This window comes from Mus musculus, chromosome 4, assembly GCF_000001635.26.
Source record: "Mus musculus strain C57BL/6J chromosome 4, GRCm38.p6 C57BL/6J".
NCBI lineage: Eukaryota > Metazoa > Chordata > Mammalia > Rodentia > Muridae > Mus > Mus musculus.
Window position 1 is genome coordinate 117749470 of NC_000070.6, and position 21476 is coordinate 117770945.

General features: G+C 45.5%; 1 protein-coding gene across 1 annotated transcript; it reads right to left on the reverse strand.

The window, feature by feature from the left end:
- Positions 1-7189: 7189 nt before the first annotated feature.
- On the reverse strand, positions 7190-16197 carry Klf17 (Kruppel-like factor 17). The gene is made up of 3 exons (NM_029416.2): positions 16032-16197; positions 10846-11644; positions 7190-9819 (listed from the first exon to the last, which is right to left on the reverse strand). Exons 1-3 carry the CDS (start codon positions 16074-16076, stop codon positions 9638-9640), a joined length of 1026 nt encoding a protein of 341 aa, NP_083692.2. The 5' UTR covers positions 16077-16197; the 3' UTR covers positions 7190-9637.
- Positions 16198-21476: the final 5279 nt, after the last annotated feature.

The following is a 21476-nucleotide window of genomic DNA, read 5'->3' on the forward strand; positions in this document are numbered from 1 at the left end:
GGGTGTCCTATCTCATTATGGGTGGTTCAGAGCCACCATGTGGTTGCTGGGATTTGAACTTGGGACCTTCAGAAGAGCAGCCGGTGCTCTTACCCGCTGAGCCATCTCACCAGCCCAATTCTCGTGTTTTTTTGGGTGCTCCATCACTCCCAAGACTAGAGTGGGGGTCCCCAAAAGGGGGGGTCTTACATTTTGGGGGGCTTGTCCGGGATTTGGGAGTGCCCAGAAACCCGAGAATACCCCTTGGAGGTACGTTTGTTTGAGTCTTGTATGTTGTCTGTTGTCTAAGTGTCTAAGTGTGGCACCGTTGAATTTGTGTCTTGGTTTTTCAGTTCTGAGATTGTGGGTTCGAGTCCCATCTGGGTTCCCAGTTCTGGTATTATGTATTCTGGCAGCTGCCACTGTGGACCGTGAGGACCTAGTGCCTTCGGAAGGTAGACGTCCTAAGGCCCTGAAGGCTGCAACCCTGGAAGACGTTCCACGGGTGGAAGCAGAGTCGCCCCGTCAGGAAGGGGGTCGATTTGGAATCTGACCCCCATCAGGAAGTAGCGTTTGGCTGGTTGTACAAGTCCAGGAGCAGACGAGTGTGCTTAGATATATTGGTGTCTTTTTTCTCTGTTGCTGTCTTGTTTTTGTTTGTGGTTTTTGTCATGGGACACAGACACTGTACATCGGAGGTAAAGTGGAATCCCTCCCTGCCTATCTGTATGTATGTCTGTGTGTCTGTCTGTCTTGTTCACTTGTGTGTCCTCCATTAGACCACCTTCTGATTCTGTTTTGCTTTTGGTTTTTCTGGTTTCGGGTCTGGTTTTGGTCCCAAGGGGTTGACTGATTATCTTGGTTTAGTTTTAGGCCGGTCTCAGGTTCTGGGGGCCTTCCCATGGAGAGAGGTCCATTTGGGTTGGTCGCAGTGACAGTGAGATGTGCAAAAATGTTGCAGGCCACAACGCTGGAGGATGCTCTGGTGTCAAGCTGGGAAGTTGGATCTGAAACAGTCCTTCTCAACCCAGCAGCAGCTAGGGTTCAGTATATTCCTGGAACAGATAGTGTTAGGCTTCTCTGGAAATCGCATTTAAGACGCCCTGTATTGGTCTTGCTTGTGTTTGTCATTTCTGTGGTACTGTGATTCTATAGTGGCTGCCTGAAAACGGTTTCTGTGTATGTCTTGTGTGTCTCTTTGTGTTCAGACTTGGACTAACAACTGACGACTATTTTTGAGTTATGCGCTCTGGAATAAGCCTAAGAATCCTGTCAGATCCCTATGCTGACCACTTCCTTTCAAATCCTCAGCTGCCCTGCCTCCCACTCCAACTCCAGGGAGCAGCCAGAGGGTCACAGTGGTCCCACCCATGGACCTGGAACCTAGGGAGAAATGAGCTCGGGAAACCTGGAGCAAAAGAGGGGTGGTCCCTGAGAAAGTCAGTGGCCCTGGATGTTGTGGCTGTTGGGAGATAGAGGAGGCTGTGGGAGTGGCCGGCCAAGAGCACCGCGAGTTCCCTAGCTGGTTCTCATTCCCCTGTCCCTTGCATTCGTCTCTTGTTAACAGAAAAACTGCTTTTACTTTGAGATATCAGTGGCCCAGTGCAGCCAGCTATGAGAGCTGCACTCCCTTCCCTGCCCCACGTGTTTTCTCTTCTCAGGCAACCCTGCCCTGAGCTGCTGGCAGTGAGTCTATTCCAAGCTCCAGTGAGGGAGGCATCTGCCCACCCAGGTAAGGAGCACCTGCGAGTCTAACCACCAGGCTCTGATGGGGGTCTTGTCTCTGTGGGACTAGAAAGTGCCCCAACAATCTGACTGAGGTAATAGGAAGTTACAAAAGTTAAAAGGGCAGGGTAAGTCGGTAAGAACGTTAGCATAAGTCCATAAGAAAGTGCAGAGGAAGAGAAACGAAAGAAAGATAGAGGTCTGCAAAGAAGTGAGCTAAGAGCAAAGCTTCAGCAGACTCAGGAGAAATGGATGACAGTGGCAAATAAAGAGGTTAACAGTGAGGAGAAATATAAATAGAGATGAAGGAGACTAGAGAGATCTGAGATGAGAGAGATACTCTGAATGAGAAATATTTAGAAGAGGAACCAGTAAATAAGAGACAGACAAGAAAAAGAGTTGAGGAAACATGAGGCTGACAAAGACAGAGACCAGAGTCAGAATCAGAGATGTGCAGTGAGAAAGAAAAATAAACCAGGGTAGAGGCGAACTATGAGAGAAGATAAGTGACAGGATATAGATGTGATAACATCCAAAGGAAACAAAGACAAGGAGAAAAAACAAAAGATATATATATAGAGAGAAAGAAAACATTATATGAGATCTCCATTACAGTTAGGAAACAGGAACAAAGAGAGGTAAATGACGAAGACTAGAACCTAGCAAAGTGGCACATGCTAATAATGCTAGCACTTAGAAATGATCTGTAAGAAACAGGAAGCCAGGGAATTAAAAAGAGATAAGAGACAAGAGAAAAACTTAAATGAAATGCTGGCCACAAGAGTCAGGAAAACTAGAGAGCTTAGATAGTACCTGGCAATAAAAGAAAGCGTTTGGCTAAAGATCAATGTGTTTACTGTAATGAAAAAGGGCACTGGGTGAGAGACCGCCCTAGAGAAAAAGAAGAGGAGCCCCTCTCATGACCAAACCCTTCACCTATTTGTGGCTAAAAGTAAAGAGATAACAAAAGGGGTGCTAACACAGAAGCTGAGTCCTTAGAAGAAGCCGGTGGCCTACCTGCAGAAGCAGTTAGAAAAAAGACTGTGCTTCATATTCCTCCACCTACCAACTCAAAACAAGTTGGAAAAATTCCTGCGCACTGCGGGCTTTTGCAGATTGTGAATTCCAGGTTTTGCTGAATTAAAGAGACAAACAGCCCTTCATATAGAGAAATAAAGAACAACAGGCCTTGGATGCCATTAAGACTGTTCTAGTGTCGTCCCCAGATTTGGGACTCCTAGATGTGACTGAGAACAAAGGTATTGCCAAAGAGATTCTTACTCAGAGATTGGGACCCTGGAAAAGACCTGTGGCATACTTGTAAGAACTTAGACCTGGTGGCTGTAGGATGGCCTGCTTGTCTGCACATAGTGGCTTCTGGTCAAGGACGCAGATAAATTGACTCTGAGACAAAACTTGGCACATGCTCTAGAAAGTGTGGTTCATCCCCCCTGACCAATGGCTGACTAACGATCTTGAAAACATTATCCAACCGTTCCCCTGACTGATGGACACATTATCAGAGCTTTTTGTTGACTGAATGAGTGACCTTCGCTCCCCCTGCTGTCCTCAATCTCACTAACCTACTGCCTGAGACTTCACCTATTCATCACTGCACTGACATTCTGGCAGAAGAAACTGATACTCAAAATGATCTGAAGGATCAGATCAGCCTTGGCCTGAGAGTTCGAGCTGGTACACGGATGGCAGTAGCCTCGTGGTTGAAGGTAAGCGGAAGGCAGGGACAGCAGTACAGTGGTAGACAGAAAGCTGAACTTGTGGCTTTGATACGAGCTCTATAAATGGTAAAAAGAGAAGTCTACACTGACAGCAGGTACGCTTTTGCCACCGTATGGAGCAATATACAGACAAAGAGGGCTGTTAACATCTGCAGAGAAAGACCTAAGATGCTGTGGCTAAAAGAAATCAGATGGCAGATCTAACAGCTAAACAGGCATCCCAAAGAGCAATGATCCTGACAGTCTGAAGACTATCAAGTTATAGACAAATTAAGACTGGTAAAAGAAACCCTGTATAGAATAGTAGAAACAGAAGAAAGAAAACTAGTCCTCCCATGAGAAGACAGACCTGACATCTACTGAGAAGTAGACTTTACTGAGAAAAATATGTGTATGAATACCATCTGGTTTTTGTGAACATTCTCAAGATGGATAGAAGCTTTTCCCTGTAAAAATGAGACTGCTCAGATAGTCATCAAGAAGATTATTAAAGAAAAAATTTCCAAGGTGCGGAGTGCCAAAAGCAATAGTGTCAGATAATGGCCCTGCCTTTGTTGCCCAGGTAAGTCAGGGTGTGGCCAAGTATTTAGAGGTCAAATAAAAATTATATTGTATTTATAGACCTCAGAGCTCAAGGCAGATAGAAAGGATAAATAGAACTCTAAAAGAGACCTTGACAAAATTAATCATGGAGACTGGCACAGACTTGTTGCTCCTTCCCCTTGCTCTATTTGGAACTAGAAATACTCCCTCTTGATTCAGTCATACTCTTTTTGAAATCCTTTATGGGGCTCCCATGCCCATCACTGTCTTAAATGATGTGTTTAAACCTATGTTGTTATAATAATGATCTGTATGCTAAGTTAAAAGGCTTGCAGGTGGTGCAGAAAGAAGTCTGGTCACAACTGGCTACAGGGAACAAGCCGGGTGCCCCAAAGACATCTCACCAGTTCCAGCCAGAGATCTGATCTACGTGCACCTACATCATGCCCAGACCCTCAAGCCTCACTAGAAGGGTCCCTGCCTAGTCCTGTTTACTATCCCTTCTTATTCTCTTTTTGTTTCCATGTTAAAGATACAGTATAGCTTATGGTCCTGCAGCGTCAACACCAACCTATAGTTAAGATAGAAGAAGAATATGATTTCTATTCTCCACATAGAGATATAGACTTCTAAAATTCTAAGATTAGAATTACTTAGTAGAAGAAGAGGGGAATGAAAGAAAGATGAAATTTCAAGACCTGTAAGTCATATAAAGTACTCAGAAACCACTGGTTGTTTGTGAGCCTAGAGGCTACCTGGGACTGAGAACAAAGAAAAACAAACCCAGGTATGCCCCGTAGTTAAAACATTCCTGGGAACAGCTTGACCATAAAGATAAGGAGGAATGTGAGGACATAACAGGGTTATCTAAGCTGAGTCAACAACTCACAGAACTCTGACACCCTGCACGTACATGTAATTTTTCTGCTGATGTTTGAATAAGCCAATAGTGTGTCGCTATGCTGAATTCCACACCCCTAAGTCCCTTACCCCATAAAAACCCCTAGCTTTCGAGCCTCGTGGCCGACATCTGTTATCTCCTGTGTGGGATGCATGTCGGTCCGGAGCTCTGTCATTAAACTGCCTCATGTGATTACAGCAAGATGGATTCTCATGTTTCTTTGGGTGCTCTCTCACTCCCGAGACTAGAATGGGGGTCCCCGAAAGGGGGTCTTACAATACAATTTGCAAAACACATGAAACTCAAGAAGAAGGAAGACCAAAGTGTGGATACTTCGTTCCTTCTTAGAATGGGGAACAAAATACCCATGGAAGGAGTTACAGAGACAAAGTTCAGAGCTGAGATGGAAGGAAGGACCATCTAGAAACTGCCCCACCTGAGGATCCATCCCATATACAACCATCAAACCCAGACACTATTGCATATGCCAGAAAGATTTTGCTGATAGGACCCTGATACAGCTCTCTCTTGTGAGGCTATGCCAGTGCCTAGCAAATACAGAAGTGGATGCTCACAGTCATCTATTGGATGGAACACAGGATCCCTAATGAAGGAGCTAGAGAAAGTACCCAAGGAACTAAAGGGGTCTGCAACCCTATAGGAGGAACAACAAGAATAGCCTAGTCGGCCATCAATGGGAAGAGAGGCCATTGGTCTTGTGAAGATCATATGCCCCAGTACAGGGGAATGTCAGGACCAGGAAGCAGGAGCAGGGCAGGGGGAAGGTATAGGGAACTTTCAGGATGGCATTTGAAATGTAAATGAAGAAAATATCTAATAAATAAATAAATAAATAAATAAATAAATAGAAAGCAAAAAAAAAAAAAAAAGATGAAAAACAGGTGCAAGATGTTGACTCAATTCCCTCCCTGAATGGCTAGCCTGGGCAACTTAAGGAGCGTGTTTCAGAATTTGAAAAGTAAAAAGCTGGGGATATGGCTCAACAAGGGAGTACTTGCTATCCTACACCAGTATTGAAATTTTAAAAAGAACTTAGCATACCTCAAAGTTCAATAAAGTAAATTCCATGCTATCCAAGTGTGGCAGTGCATGCCTGTGATCTTAGCACTCTGGAGGCTAAAGCAGAAGGATTACCTCAAATTCAAAGCCAAACTATCCAGTTCTAGACCAGGCTGGACTACACAGTTAGACCATCACTCTCCTAGAAAGACAGACTTTGAACTTAGTGTCCCTCATACTCATGAGCGCTTAAGCCTGTACCTCTTCCTCCTTCCCCAGACAGGTGTCACATAGCCCAGGCGGGTTTCAAACTATGTAACCAAGGATGACTTCAGACCCCTGGCCATCCTCCTCTCACTTTGCTCAATGGCTGGGATCACAGGTATGTGTCACCACATCCTGTTCCAAACATGACGTCGTCTTACTTTTCTATTGCTGTGATAAAACATTGTGACCAAGAGAGCATATTCAAGAAAGCATTTAATTTGGGGCTCATAGGTCCAGAGGGCCCATGTCTACAGGAGGCAGAGGAGAGAAATCACGTTGGGAATGGTGTGGACATTTGACACCTCAAAGCCCACCTGAGTGACACACCTTCAACAAAGTTATGAAGGGACCCTAGCCAGCTTGAGCATTGCAAACATGGCTCTGGGAGGCCTTGCTCTTCTCCCCCATCCCTTCTGCCTTGCTAAAAACCTTTAGATGGAATCCCTAATGTTAGACACCAAGGTCTGTCCCGTTATTTGGCCACTTCCTCCTGAGGCTGACTATGAAGATCCAGAATCAAACATTGAATTCCAGCAACCAAAAACCCCTTTGGCTCACCTAGTTAACATGCCCAATCAAGAGTTAAACATCTCATCCTAACAGAGTTCTCCCTTTTACCTTTATAAACTCATTTGTCTGTGGGCCGTGTTTGTCTTCTATCCAGAGGTAGTCCTTTGTCTCATCCCCCCGTCCCCTCCACAAATACCCCTCCCTCCCCTTCCCTTGCCTCTTTTCTCCCTTCCCCCTCTTCGTCTATCTCTTTTGTCTTTGTCCTTTATCTCTGCCCTCTGGAGCAAATAAATCTTTGTGTTGAGAATTTGGTCTTAGGGTATCTTGAGCAAACTCTGAGGCTCCTTACAAGTTATACCCCCCAATCCTTCCCAAACAGTTCCACCAACTGGGGACCAAGAATCCAAGCATTTGAGCCTGTGGGTACCATTCTCATTCAGACCACCACAGGAAGAAAGTGACAATGTGACACAAAAAAAAAAAAATCCAGACTTTAAGACAAAATCTTTGTATTAAAATTTATTGGAGCTCAGACAGAGTAAAACCAGTAAAGTCATATAAAACTAACCACTGCATGGTTTAGGGATGGGTTCACATATGATGACGATAGTAACAGTTACCAAAATCCAAAAGTGGTTTCATCTCTGGAGGCTCAGAGACTCAAATGACTTAAAGTGGCAAGTATGTTGTATCATATGTACGACTGGTCACACCAAACTAGTTCACAGCATTTTCTAACAGCTCTTTCAGTAGCTCTGACTTCTACAGGCAGGGATCAGCTCTGGTCACCGTTTATCTCCAGTTCACCCTTAGCAAGTGTTGCTATCAGGAGAGCTCTCATCTTGCATCCTAACAACCCCGTCTGTTGGTCTCATACATGGTCATGGGGAAGATGGAGACCAGTTCTGGCCCATTGTTTCCACAGATGGCTTGCCCCAAAGAAGAGACTGGTCAATGGGAACAAGAGACTTCTGCTATCCCTAACCTCAGTTGCCTGGAGCTCAACACAGAGGAGCCCTTCTTTAACGTGTCAGAATGGCTGCCCGCAGTTGCTTTGCCTAGTGACCCAGTCAGTGGCCATGCAGAACAGAGCCGGCAGAGCCAAGGCTGTTGGGGGCTTTCCCAGAGCCTGAGGGTAAGTCTGGGCTTATAACAGAGCATCTGGAGCCTGACTGCACTTAACATATTCAAAGTTTTCCCCATGGTCTTTTCTGCTCCTTAACAGTCATGGTGACTTTGCCTCTAACCCCCCAGTGCCCAGTGCAGAGCTCAACCAGAACACAAGGACCATGTCCAGAGAATGAGGCACGGCTGAGTCCTTTGGGTTTGACTATGACATACATTTGAGGTCTTTTGTTCCTAGTACATCCTTTAGCTGTCCCTCAGCCCCTCAGGTCCTGTGTTGTGGAGGCTTGTGAGCTGACTCTGGAGAACTTGCCAGGAGCCACTGCACCTAGCTAGGTCGAACATGGTCCCTTAAGCCTAAGATGGCATCACCTTCCTATAGTCGGTACTTGGCACGGGACTGGACCTAAGTCTATAGACTATCTTTAGAAGGTGCCAGGTCTTAAGGAAGAGACCCACTTTGTAGGGCAGACACGATACCTGGGATCTAACTCTGCCACTGGCTTGGGCATGACCAAGTTCCTTTTTACTTCCTTTTCTTTTTTTTCTTTTTTTCTCCCTTCTTTTCAATTTAATCTTTGAGCCCCCACAGGGTTCTTTATGTTAGCTTCATGCTCAGTAAAATGGCCAAGTTTATATAATAAGTTCTAGATGACCAGGATAGCTACTGCCCCTCAAAACCAGAAAGCCAGGCAGGAGAGGCAACCTGAAGCCAGCTGGGTGGTTTAACTCCAGAACTTTCCAGGCAAATACAGGAAAGCTGCTAGTCAGCCTAGGCTACATAATATAACCTGTATCAAAGGTACTTGCTGCCAAGGCTGACAGCCTGAGTTCAATCCCAGGGACCTACACTAAAGATCATGGACTCTAAGTTGTCTCTGACCTCTGCACATGTGTGTATAATGACAATCTGCCACCTGAAGTTACTGAGGGGGTTTGTCAACCCTCCTACTCCCCAGGCCATCTTAAATGGCCTATACACTTTTATTTGGGATATTCAAAGCCAAGGTATAGGAAGGAGATCAAGTGAAAGGGAAAGAATGGGAAGTGGCCCAAGGCAACAGTTCCAAGATGGCCAACCTTGAAGATGCAGGCATGTCCGCTGGCTGTGTAGCAGGTCTCCCCACAGATTGTGCTGTCAGCGATACGATGTCTTGCAACAATTCATGGAGGTTGGGGGGAGATTTGCTGCCTGCCTCTCTCCCATCTCCCATTCATATTAGTCTCCTCACAAGGCTTGGTTTGGGTGGCCCCATGAAATGCCAGATGCCATGTCTTGAAATGGGCATTCTATCCCAAGAGTGGAGGGAAGAGACCAACTCTGGGCATGCGGACAGTGAAGGCCAGAGAGAATCTGAGGTAAGACAACATTGTATATCCAGAATGTTCCAGCACTAAGATGTAAAAAAGCACAGAGTTCAAAGACCTTTCCCATGGTCTGGCCCTGGAACCTGGAAGGCCCAGGGAGAGAACATGGGATTTTGTGGAACAGTCATGAGAGAGCCACACTTGGGGTTGACAGGAGATAAAAGCTTTCTAGTAAAATCCTATCTCTGGCTCTGCCTTCTCAGCTGGCAGAAGTCAGTAATCTCTGAGAGGGGAGGGTACCAGATTTTGAGAAACACATGGTGACATCCAGAGCTTCGTGTGGGCTTCCCCACCACTTCCTGTCTCCATCCGAACCTTCACCTTCCCAGAGATGATCTGGTCTTGAGCAACTGAATCTTGGGTTAGAGACTACAGGAAAGAGCTGAAGCTCCCGAGCAGGAGCAAGAGGACTGTCTGTCTCATCTGTCTATCCATTGTTGGCTTGAGGCTGCAGGAAGTCTTACTTGGGCAGATGCGTTCTTTTGTGCTGCCTGAGATGGTCAGATCTCATGAACTCTCGATCACACTCATCGCATTTATGTGGTCGGTATCTGGTATGAATCCGTTTGTGTCGTCCAAGCTCATCAGAGCGGAAGAACTTCCACGTACATCCGTTCCAGTCACATGCGAAGGGCTTCACACCTGGGGAAGGGAGGGGGCAGGAAGAGTTAAATTAGGTAGAAAAAGCCACAGGGTGGGAAAGGGAGACCAGTGGGAGGTAAAGGCCCCTAGATGAGACTGCAGGCTGGTGGGTCAGGAGGGCTTGGCTCCAAGCTTGGAAAAGAAAGTCCTAAGCAACTGCAAATCAATGATCCCACGGGGTTGGGAGGAGCTTGACAGCTGGCTCAGGAGTTAAAGTGTTGTGTGTTTGGTCTAATGCTGCTTGTATTAAGTTAATCCAGGACCCCAAAATTTCATGAGAATCCACACATTTGCAGTAAGACACTGAGGAAATCCTACCCCCAGTTGGTTTTGATTGGTATATAAAGTTGCTGGCAGCTAATGGCTGGGCAGAGACAGAGGCAGGACTTTCAGGATTCCCAGGCAAGGGACCAAAGGAGGAGAAGAAATCAGCCATGCCAAGAGAAGAAAAAGAGGAGACACCATGTGGGACCGAGCATAGCTGCCATGCAGGAGCTAGGGGATGTACCTGAGAGGGCCTCACGGCTGCATTTGGGGCAGCCAAGATGGAATATACGTTCTAGTAAGTAATAACTTGGGAATATCAGAAGGAGGTAGATTGGCCACATGAAGGTTTAGGAAGTGGCCCAACCATTGAGCTGTTTAAGGCATATAAAAATATAAAGGCTGTATGTCTTTCACTCGGAAACCCAGAACATTAGGGTGGGTGTCGAGGAGCACCACCACTGGCAGTGTCAACTGAATAGCATTAACTGGGGGTTGCTACAGTTAAAAGTACTTGTTGCTCTTGCTGGACCAACGTTCGACTCCCAGCACCAACACATGGTGGCTCACAGCCATCTATAATTCCAGTTTCATCCAGGAGATCCAAACCTTCTTCTGGTCTCTGTGGGCCCCTGGCATGCACATGGTACAGAGACATTCATAAAAGCAAAAACACTCATTCACATAATAAAATACATCTATGAGCAGTTTAGAGAGAACTAAGATCCCTACATCCCTTCCTCCACCCAACACCTCATTCACCTGTGTGTTTGCGTTGGTGACTCACAAGGTGAGAGCGCTTGGTATAAGATTTTCCACAGCTGTTATATGTGCAGACATAAGGCCTTGAAACTGGGGACTGTCTCCTGGTTGCCCCTCTTGAAGTACTGGGGCTCTCTGCCCCCTCTGGAGCAGGTGTGGGCGGCTCACGTACGAAAGGTTCTTCCTGGGTATTTGACTCAGTCACAAGTGAATCTTGGGAGTCTAAAGGTAGCAATTGCTGGAACCTAGCTGGGAGCATCTCAGGATTGCAGGGATTTATGGAGTGCAACATCTGATCCATAAACGGAGCCACAGCATGGGTCCCAGCGGAAGCCATGCCTGGGACCAACAATATTCCATGTTTTAAAGAGCCCGTGGTGGCAGGTACTGTTGGAGGCATAGGATAAGGCATTGCTGGGGCACTGCTATGGGCCATCACTGAGACTCCACGGGAACTTGGCAGGCCACCCTGAGGCATTAGATTCTCACTGAAGGAAATGGTCACTCCCAGAGTACCTGAACTTCCAACTGGCATCACGTGGGATCCCCTCCCAATCGATCTCTGACAATAATTCTGGAAAGGTATAGGAGCCAGCTGGGAGGGGCACCTCACACCATGCTCAGGCAGCGACCTAATGAGCTGTGATTCCCATTCTCTCTCATTGCATCTGAGCTCCTCAGCTGATGCCATATAGGACCTCATCATCTCTGGTAAGTATTGAGTGGCTGGTGGCTGATGAAATCCGCTGTTTCCAGAAGACACGGGCACATTCGACACTGGCACCAACATCTTATTATCCTACAAGAAAAGCAATGTGAGAACAAACTCCCCTTTGCTCCACTTCTAAGCTCCACATATTTCTTGCCCCGCCCCCCAGGACAGGCCAATGGTTAACTGACCATGGCTTGCCACAAGGAGCTTGACAGGCTGAGACAAGAGTCTGCTCTGCATTCCCAATCTCAAGCTGGCTGAGACTGTGTAGCTCAGGGTGTTGCCTACTTTGAGTAATCCTCCTGCCTCATCCTGCTGCCAAGTGCTAAAGTTTACAGGCATGAGTTACCATACAATGACAAATGGTTCACTCACCAAGAGACCTTGTTGGTTTTGCTTATGTAGCCATTGTCGTATTTGGATCTTTGGAGGTAGCGTCCCATCTAGAACAGCTCATCGCTTTATTAGAATTTTGTTTGACTATGGAGCTTACCATATAGCTGTCTGTTTACAGCTTACACCAGAATGGGTAGATTAAGACCAGAGTTAGGAAGGTACTTCTATGGATCAAGCTGTTGCCACACAAACTCAGTTCCAATCCATGTAGAGCCAGGCTCAATAATAAAAAAAGCATCTCTTATCCCAGTGCCATAACACTGGTAAACAACCAAAACTAGCCCATCTCAAACAGCTGGAAGGCAAGGAATAACATGCAATATTGTCCTTTGACCTCCTCATGCATGCTCATATTCACATGGAAAGGTGCATACATGATATGCACACAAATAAAACCTCTTAGCTGGGTGTGTTGGGACACGTCCGTCTTTAATCTCAGCATTCAGAAGGCAGAGGCAGGCAGATCTCTGCATTCCAGGATAGCCAGGATTACAGAAAGAAACCTTGTCTCAACAACAAAACAAAAAGAAACAAACAAACAAACAAAAAACCCCACTGGGCTAGAGAGATGCTCAGCAGTTAAGAGCAGACTGCTCTTCCAGAGGTCCTGAGTTCAATTCCTAGCAACCACATGGTGGCTCACAACCATCTATAATGAGGTCCACTGCCCTCTTCTGGTCTGTCTGAAGAGAGAGACAATGTGCTCACATACATAAAATAAAAATTTTTTAAAAAACCACAAAGAAAAGAAAGAAAACCTCTCTTCCTGCAGGTAGGTTCTAGGATCAAGCTGAGGCCCCTAGGCTTGGCAGCAAGCACCTTTACCTGCTGAGCCATCCCACCAGACCTAGTGTGTATTGAGTAAATACAGGCCATGTCTAACTGTCAAGCACTGTTTCATTAATGGTGTGTGGAATGAGTCTTTTTTATGCATGTGAAGTTTTGTTTTTGACAATTCTAAATACCAATGACTCGATACATTTAAATTAAACTGCAAGTTGTTAGAAAACAGACTATAGTAGACTTCAGAGAATACTAATATGGTCATTAGTCAGTTGTGTTACATTAAAATTTTTAAGAGAATTCCATTGTTAGCACACTCCTATCCTAACAGAATTTTAATAAGGTGTATCTGGGGCTCCTGAGCTCTGAGAGGGCCATATCCAGACTCGGATCTGTGTTTGATAGACCAGCTTGGTCTACAAAGTGAGTTCTAGGACAACTTAGGCATGCCACAAAGAGAACCCTGGGTTAAAAGAGACCAACAGGAAGAAAAGCCCTATATTTGATCAAGGTGAAGCAGTACGTGCCTGAAGTCAGTTTACTCTTAACCTGGGCTCCATGGTATAAACAGAGTTGCAAGGTGGGAGCCTGTCTCAAAGAACAAAGCAAAAATCCCATCTAAAGTCCCATAGCAAAGCCAGCTATAAAGACAGAAATTCACCCCCAGATTAACAAAGTGGCAAAGTCATTGCTCTTTACCTGCCCTGCAAACATTGTTTTTCAAGACAAGGTTCCTCTGTGTAGCCCTGGCTGTTCTGAATCTCTACCACGCTGGCCTTGAACTCAGATATCCACCTGCCTCTGCCTCCTGCCTATGGGTCTCTAGAGGCTGAAGTGAAGAAGCACAATCAAAAGTGTATTACTTGCTGGGCATGGTTGTGCACACCCTTAATCTCATTGTTCAAGAGACAGAGGCAGGCAGATAGTTGTGAGGCCAGCCTGGTCTACAAAGGAAGTGAATTCCAGGATAGCCAGGGCTAGACAGAAAAACCCTGTCTGGAGGGAAAAAAAAAAGGATATTACTGTAACTAAACAACATTTAATACTGAGATCTAGATTAGAAATATAAAGATAGGGAGCTGGAGAGATGGCTCAGAGGTTAAGAGCACTGACTGCTCTTCCAGAGGTCCTGAGTTCAGTTCCCAGCAACCACATGGTGGCTCACAACCATCTGTAATGGGATCTGATGCCCTCTTCTGGTGTGTCTGAGACAGCAACAGTGTCAGAGACAGCTTCAGCTACATACATAAAATAAATAAATGTTTAATATATATAAAGATCATAAACCTGAAATTTATATAATACTATATATAAAGCATAATGTCACGACACCAATTGTACTTTTGAACTTAAGCAGCGTACATCAATATCCCTGAAAACCATGAAGAAAATAGTTACAGAATATATACAAAAGAAATTGTTACTAATTTTAACAGTACAGAATTAGTATTTTGGCAAGCTGGGTACGGTGATACATGGCAAGCAGATCTGTGTGTGAGTTAAGGGGCAGCCTGGTTTTCATAGTAAATTCCAGACCAGTAAAGGGCTAGAGATTCTAAAAAAAATTTTTTTGCTATGGAGGCACATTTGTAAACTTTAGAGGGGAACACGGACATGAAACTTACCCTTAGTTAAGGACTTAGTGGTATTTTTTAAAGTTGCTGAAGTAAGGAGAGTCATTTGTATAAATTGTACTGGTAAATTATTCATGATTTACTAAATAAACCCAAAACCTACAGGCATCTAGGAAAACTCAGTGGGTTCCTAAAAATATAAGGAACAAGCCATGAGCATTTAAACCCAGTGTGCATGAGAGCAGGAATCGGAGGTGGTATGAGGGGCATATGGGATGAATGTGCTCAATATGCATCATACATGTGTAAAACACGCCATTGCACGGCGAACAGCCAAGATAGATCAGAGTAGACTTGTGCCTGACTTGGAGTAAGACTTTCGGGGAGGCCGGGTGTCAGGGTGCAGGCGTTTAGTCTCAGCACTCATGAGGCAGAGCCGCATGTGTTCTGTGAGTTAAGAGGCTAGCCTAGTCTACATAATGAATTCCAGGATAGCCAGCCTTTGTAGAGACTGTCTTAACAAAGTTTTTGGAGGATTACTTCCAGGGCTCCTGGCCTCTTCCCACCAGGAGTGGCCCTCTATTTCCCAAATACTTCCCACCAGTCCTCGTTCCGGTTCCAAAATAACTCCCCATGTTTAGATTCTCCTTCTGCATGTTAGGGCTCACTATTTAAACCCTCACCTGGATTGTCACAATAGCTTTCTAGCCTTCAAGTGAGCCTCCCTATTTAAGAGCACATTTGGAGACGGGGTTGGGTTAGAGGCTTTAATATTTGTTATTAAAAACAGTTGTGGTGCCAGGCAGTGGTGGCACACGCCTTTAATCCCAGCACTTGGAAGGCAGAGGCAAGCCAGTCTCTGAGCTTGAGGCTAGTCTGGTCTACATAGCCCAGAACAAGAGGACTACCTAGAGACCTGGTCTCAAAATAAGAAAATAATTAAATTTAAAAAAATAGCATGGTGACTCACACTTTTAATCCCAACACTGGAAGCAGAGGCAGGTAGACCTGAGTTTGAGGCCAGCCTGGTCTACAGAGAAAGTTCCAAGACAGCAAGGGCTACAAAGAAAAAACATCTTTCAACCTCCCCCCTACCCGGACTCCCCAAAACTACCAGTGGAGTCTGGCAAAGGATTCAAATAAATAAATTTCCTCCTCAACGGCAGTACACAAATCTGTCCCTACAATCGCTCTCAGATCCCTGGTCTACCGAGAGTTCTAGGGCAGCCAGGGCTACACAGAGACACGACAGGGTTTCTCTGTGTAGCCCTGGCTGTCCTGGAACTCACTCTGTGGACCAGGCTGGCCTCGAACTCAGAAATCCGCCTGCCTCTGTCTCCCAAGTGCTGGGATTAAAGGCGTGCGCCACCACTGCCCAGCAACACCATCTTTAAACTCCCCTCCTCCTCCCGAAAAAGAAAAAAAAAAAAAAAGTAACCCAAGAACTATTAGTTGAGTTTGGCAAAGGGCTCCAATTAGTAAATTTTCCCTCCCCACCCCTCACATGGTGGTATACAGACTCCTCTCTATAAAGTTCAGGTGAGTCCTTCCCCCCCAACACAGACTCTAACGCTTGCTTTAAAACATACTTGACTAAACAAGCCTCCCTTGGGCTGTGCCCTCTCTCCCTCCCCCCCCCCCCCCACCGCCAGCCTCACCCCATCCACACCCTCCATTCTTCACCAACACCTGCGCCACCCTAGGGTGGACCAAAGACTCACCATGGGAGGCTGGTGCATAGCCTGTTCCTTATTGTCCTGCTCCATGCCGGCTGAGACCCAAGTTGAGAACAAACGGGAGGCTGCCCGGCCCTTACACCGTCACAGGCGTGGGTCCCAACACTACTACGCCATAATCCCACAATGGCTGCGTGGAGTTTTTATTTGCCTCTGAGCACTGGGCGGAGTCAAGGCCACACCCACCCACCCAGTCCCCTCCCAACTCAGCATCCATGCAATCCCAGAACTCTGTAGGCCTTATGCCTGCAGGGTCCGGGAAACCACTGAACGTTAGCACTTTTCCCCCCAGTTTTTATTGGTTATTATTTTATTTTTTGACATTTCAAATGTTATTCCCCCTTCCCAGTTTCCCCTCCACAAACCCCCTATCCCCTACCCCACTCCGCCCTTCTCTACCTAGACCCTCTAACCTACAGTTTTGAGCAACTGCTTGACAGAAAGGAGTGTTGGGGAAACCGCGATCTGAGACTTCAGTCAAGCCAGTCTCTCTGATCTCAGTGGAGAAACAGAAGAAAGGCTTGATAACACAGGAAGGGTGCACAGCCTCTGTAGACAAAAGAGACACCATAATCCCTCCAGACCAACACAGTAGGTTTTCATAGGGCTAAGGAGGAGCGCCTCTGTCCTTCCTCCATGCAAAGTGACGCCCAGATGCCCACACCGTACAATTTAGGCATCCCACAGTATTAACCATACCCGGTGTGGGGGCGCTGATTCTCTGTAACTCCAGTTCTAGGAAATTGAACACCCTCCTCTGATTGCCTTGGGTACCATGCAGGTGAACATGCATGCCTGTAGGCAAAGCACTCACACTATAAAAATAAATGTTAAAAAAAAATGATTTATTTTGGAGAGAAATAAGGCAAGCAGACAGGTCTCTGAATTCAAGACCATCCCGATCTATATATTGAGTTCCTGAATGGGCAGACTCCATCTCAAATTTAAAATTAAGTTAGTAATATAATATACCTTTGAATCTGGGCATAGGTGGCACACATTTGTAATCCCAGGGTAAAGACAGTAGGATGCTGAGTACAGGAACAGTCTGGGCAGTGAGGACAGCAAGACTTGGTCCTGCAAAAACAACCAGCCAAAAAAACAAGCAAACCACTAGCAAAATAAAAGTGTGTGTGTGTGTGTGTGTGTGTGTGTGTGTGTGTGTGTGTGTGTGTGTATGAATGACTGTCCTTGGTCAGTGTGTGACATTTTTGTGTGTGGGGGGGGGGGTTGTTTTTGGTTTTGGTTTTGGTTTTTCGAGACAGGGTTTCTCTGTATAGCTCTGGCTGTCCTGGAACTCACTTTGTAGACCAGGCTAGCCTCGAACTCAGAAATCTGCCTGCCTCTGCCTCCCAAGTGCTGGGATTAAAGGCTTGCACCACCACGCCCAGCTCAGTGTATGACATTCTAAGATAACAGGTGATGAGCAGAAGTTAGTGCTTTACTGAGTTGATGGGGGAAGAGAACTGGGGGACAGAGAGGGGCACTTCCCTGAGTCCCTGGGCGGTGGCTGGTGGGTGCCCTTTCCGTTTGCAGAGAACACTTACAGAGAGTCACTCTGTAGGGATGGATTCATTATAGGCAGGATATTCTGAGGCATCTGATTGGGAAGCAAATCTGGATGGGATGAAGGTATCAGACTTGAAGCTGTGAGGATGAAGAGGAGAGGGCTCAGGTCACACACCTGGGCCAGGCTTGGCCTGCGGGTGATGATCAGTGCCAGGCGGTTAGACAGAGGGGGAGCTTTAAGCAACATCCATTTTTCTTTATTGGCCTTGTTCTTGTTTGTTTGTTTTTCTGTGTAGTCCTGGCTGTCCTGGAACTCACTCTGTAGACCAGGTGTGGCCTTAAACTCAAGAGTTTCACCTGCCTCGGCCTCCCAAGTGCTGGGATTAAAGGCATGCACTATCAGGCTCTAGCAAGCTGTTCCCATCCCCCCCCCCCCCGCCCGCCCACTCCCCTGAGACTCTCACTTTGTAACCCAGGCTAACCTCAGATTCACCCTCCTATGACTTGTGGCTTGCATTGTCTGATCAAATCATTTAAACCTCGTGGCTACTGTTGTTGCTGTCATTAGCGATGTTGCTTTAAAGACTTGTGCCCTCTGTTCTATGCCCTCTGGGAGGAAGAGAAGCCTTTTGTGACCAAGACCACGGTTTTTTGTTTGTTTGTTTGTTTGTTTGTTTGTTTTTAGTCTGTCACATGATTAGGGAATAAACAGGAAGCTTTGGCCTTGGAGGAAATAAGCCCTACTTGTGGACACCTTGCGGATTTTTTGTCTTCCTGGGACTACTAAACCTAAGGACCTTTGTTTTCATTGGCTTATGAAGACTAATGAGAACTTATATAAATCCAAGTTTGCCCCCTCTCCCCCCAAAAACCCAAAGGAGCTACACTAATACTTTAAGTGGGATAAACAAAACAGAAATCATGTCTTGTAGAAGGTGCTAGCAGGAAGTGTTTTTTTAAGCCAGGTGTGGTGGTGGTGGCTTTGGCGGCAGCTTTGGCGGCAAACGCCTTTAATCCCAGCACTTGGGAGGCAGAGGCATGCAGATCTCTGAGTCTTGAGGCCAGCCTGGTCTACAGAGTGAGTTCCAGGACAGCCAGGGCTCTACAGAGAAACCCTATCTCGAAAAACAAAAACAAAAACAAAACAAAGCAAAACAAAACAAAAACCTTTTCTTTTCCTTAGTTTCTAGCCTCTTAAGCATTCTGTCTCTACCTCCTGAGTGATGGGATTAAAGGCGTGCGCCACCAAAGCCCAACCAAAAATTTTTTTCTTTGCTTCCTATTTTTCCTGAAAATTGAAGGGTTTTTCTGTCAGGATCAGATTTTTTTAAAAAAGATTTATTTATTTATTATATGTAAGTACACTGTAGCTGTCTAAAGACATACCAGAACTCGAGGGCGTCGTTACAGATGGTTGTGAGCCACCATGTAGGTGCTGGGAGTTGAACTCAGGACCTTCGGAAGAGCAGTCAGTGCTCTTAACTGCTGAGCTATCTCTCCAGCCCCCAGGATCAGATTTGAAAGGGGGAAAAAAAAACTTTGAAAAAAGAAAGAAAACCATGAAGTAGGGCTGGAGAGAGGGCTAGACAGTTAAGAAAAAGCCCCAACTGATCTTGCAAGAGCAATGTATGCACTGGGCCACTCAGCCATCTCTCCAGTCCCCGGGTGTGCCTGTGCGTGTGTACGTGTGCAGATGTCTTCAGAGACCAGAAGAAGGAGTCAGATCCTTGGAGCTGGACTTCCAGATAGTTATGAACTACTCTATGTAGCGCTGGGAACTGAACTCAAGTCCTCTGAAAGAGCAATGCCCCTACACACTGAGCGGTCTCCAGAGGCCGCCCCCCCCCCACCTCTATTTTCAGGGCAAAATTTGCATTGGGAATTATTTCATAACTATACAGATTCTTTTAGTCGTATCCTCTCATTTCTGTGAGTGAACCCTCAGGAATCTGTTCCCCCCCACACTTTTAATATTTTATACTTGCTAACCACAAAACCTTTAGAACTATAATGCATAAGCAAGGTTTTCAAAAATGTTCAGACAAGGCAGTGAATAACTTCACATGTACTGTGTCTTCTAGACATGGGATAATAACCTTGCACTTAGTGTGTCTTCAATGCACTGGGTATGCATGTATATATATATATATATATATATGTGTGTGTGTGTGTGTGTGTGTGTGTGTGTGTGTGTATATATATATATATATATATATATATATATATATATATATACGCAATATGAACCCTAACCCTATATATGACATATATCCATGAAGGTCAAACACTTGTACACTAAAATAAAATAAAATAAAAAATAACTGGTTCTTCGCCTGCTTGACTTTGCATCCTGTTGTTGAAGATGAGGCTGCATCTTGGAGTTCTCATCCTGTGGTGATTTGATCATAAAGGAGGCCCCCATAGGCTCATATGTTAGAATACTTGGTCCCCAGTTGTAGAACTGTTTGGGAAGGACTAGGAAGAGTTGAGTGGCCTTCTTGGTGGAGGTATGTCATCGAGGGTAGACTTTGAGGTTCAAAAGCCCACTCCAAGCCCAGAGTTTCTCCCTCTCTCACCCCACTTCAACTCTCTAATCAAATATAAGCTCTCAGCTATGTCTCCATTACCATATCTGCCTGCCTCCATCTCCCTGTGGGCCTGGAATTTACACCACCCTGCTCCAGAGTCGCAGTGCACGAGCTCAGGCCTTGACACAAGAAGCAGCCCTTGGTCATTCCTAATCTTTTTCTCCTTTAGTGTGCTCATTGGTCCCTTCGTATGAAGATGCCTGTTTGTGTTTTAATATTTGAGTTCTCGAAAAGAAAAGGTCCTTTTCCGTGCGTTTGTTTTATTTTCTTTTTTTTAGAAGTAGAGTCTGCATAACTCTAACCTAACTGTCTTGGAACTTACTGTGTAGACCAGGCTGACTTCAAACTCAGTTTACCACCAATCTGACTCTCTAGAGGTTCCTTTTAAAATTTTTTCCTTTTTAGTTTTATTTATTTTACTTTGTGTGTATTGTGTGTATTTGTGTGCTTTGCTTACATCTCTGTGCACCGCGTGTGTTCCTAGTGCGGGCAGAGATGAGAAGAAGGGTGTTGGGAGCCTGCTGCGGATCCTGGGGTCCAAACAAGTGCTCATAACCCCTGAGTCCTCTCCAGTCACCTCCCGAAGCAATCTCCAGCCCTACTTCAAGAGTTTTGGCTGGTTTTGCCGCAGGGTCTCAGGTAGCCCAGGCTAGCTCAAGGCTCTCTGTAAGGCTGGAGATGACCCTGTCCTGCTTCTGTCTTCCAAGTTCCGGTATCTCAGGGCACGCCCACCACGTCCAGCTTCTCTTTGCACCCCCAGATGTTTGAAGCCAATCCAGTGTGGTGAGTTGTGCTTCTCTTTGGCAGTGTGCCTAAGGTGGGCTGTGGAAATGTTCTTCACATTTTGGGCTATTTTGAGTCTCATGTTCTGTTTTTTGGCAGAAATTCTGTTTTAATTTATTTTTATCATTTTTTAAAACTTTTTTTTAAATTAGATTTTTTTCCATACAATATATTCTGCTTATAGTTTCTCTCCCCAACCCCCCCACCCAACTACATCCACACCTTTTCTTGCTCTCATTAGAAAACAAACAAGCATCTAAAAAGAATAATAAGAAAATACAAACTTTAATAGAATAAAACAAACAAAAGAAAAAAATTAAAAGAACCAAAGAAGCACACATAGATGCAGAGACACACACATTCACATATACACAGAAATCCCACAAAAACACAAAACCTTCAGAACTATAATGCATAAGCAAGGTTTTTTGAAATGTTCAGACAAAGCATTATGAGACATGAAAATCTCCAAAAATACAAGTTTGTTTTGTACTGGTCTTCTATTGCTAGGCATGGAAACTGCCTGGACCTTTAGTTTGTATACCCAGTG

Excerpts from the sequence above, each read along its gene's own strand:
- Klf17 (NM_029416.2), bottom strand. The coding sequence starts at position 16,076 with ATGGAGCAGGACAATAAGGAACAGGCTATGCACCAGCCTCCCATG. Across the intron at positions 11,645-16,031 it reads CTATGCACCAGCCTCCCATG|GATAATAAGATGTTGGTGCC; the intron begins GTGAGTCTTTGG and ends CTTTTCTTGTAG. Across the intron at positions 9,820-10,845 it reads TCACCAACGCAAACACACAG|GTGTGAAGCCCTTCGCATGT; the intron begins GTGAATGAGGTG and ends TCCCTTCCCCAG.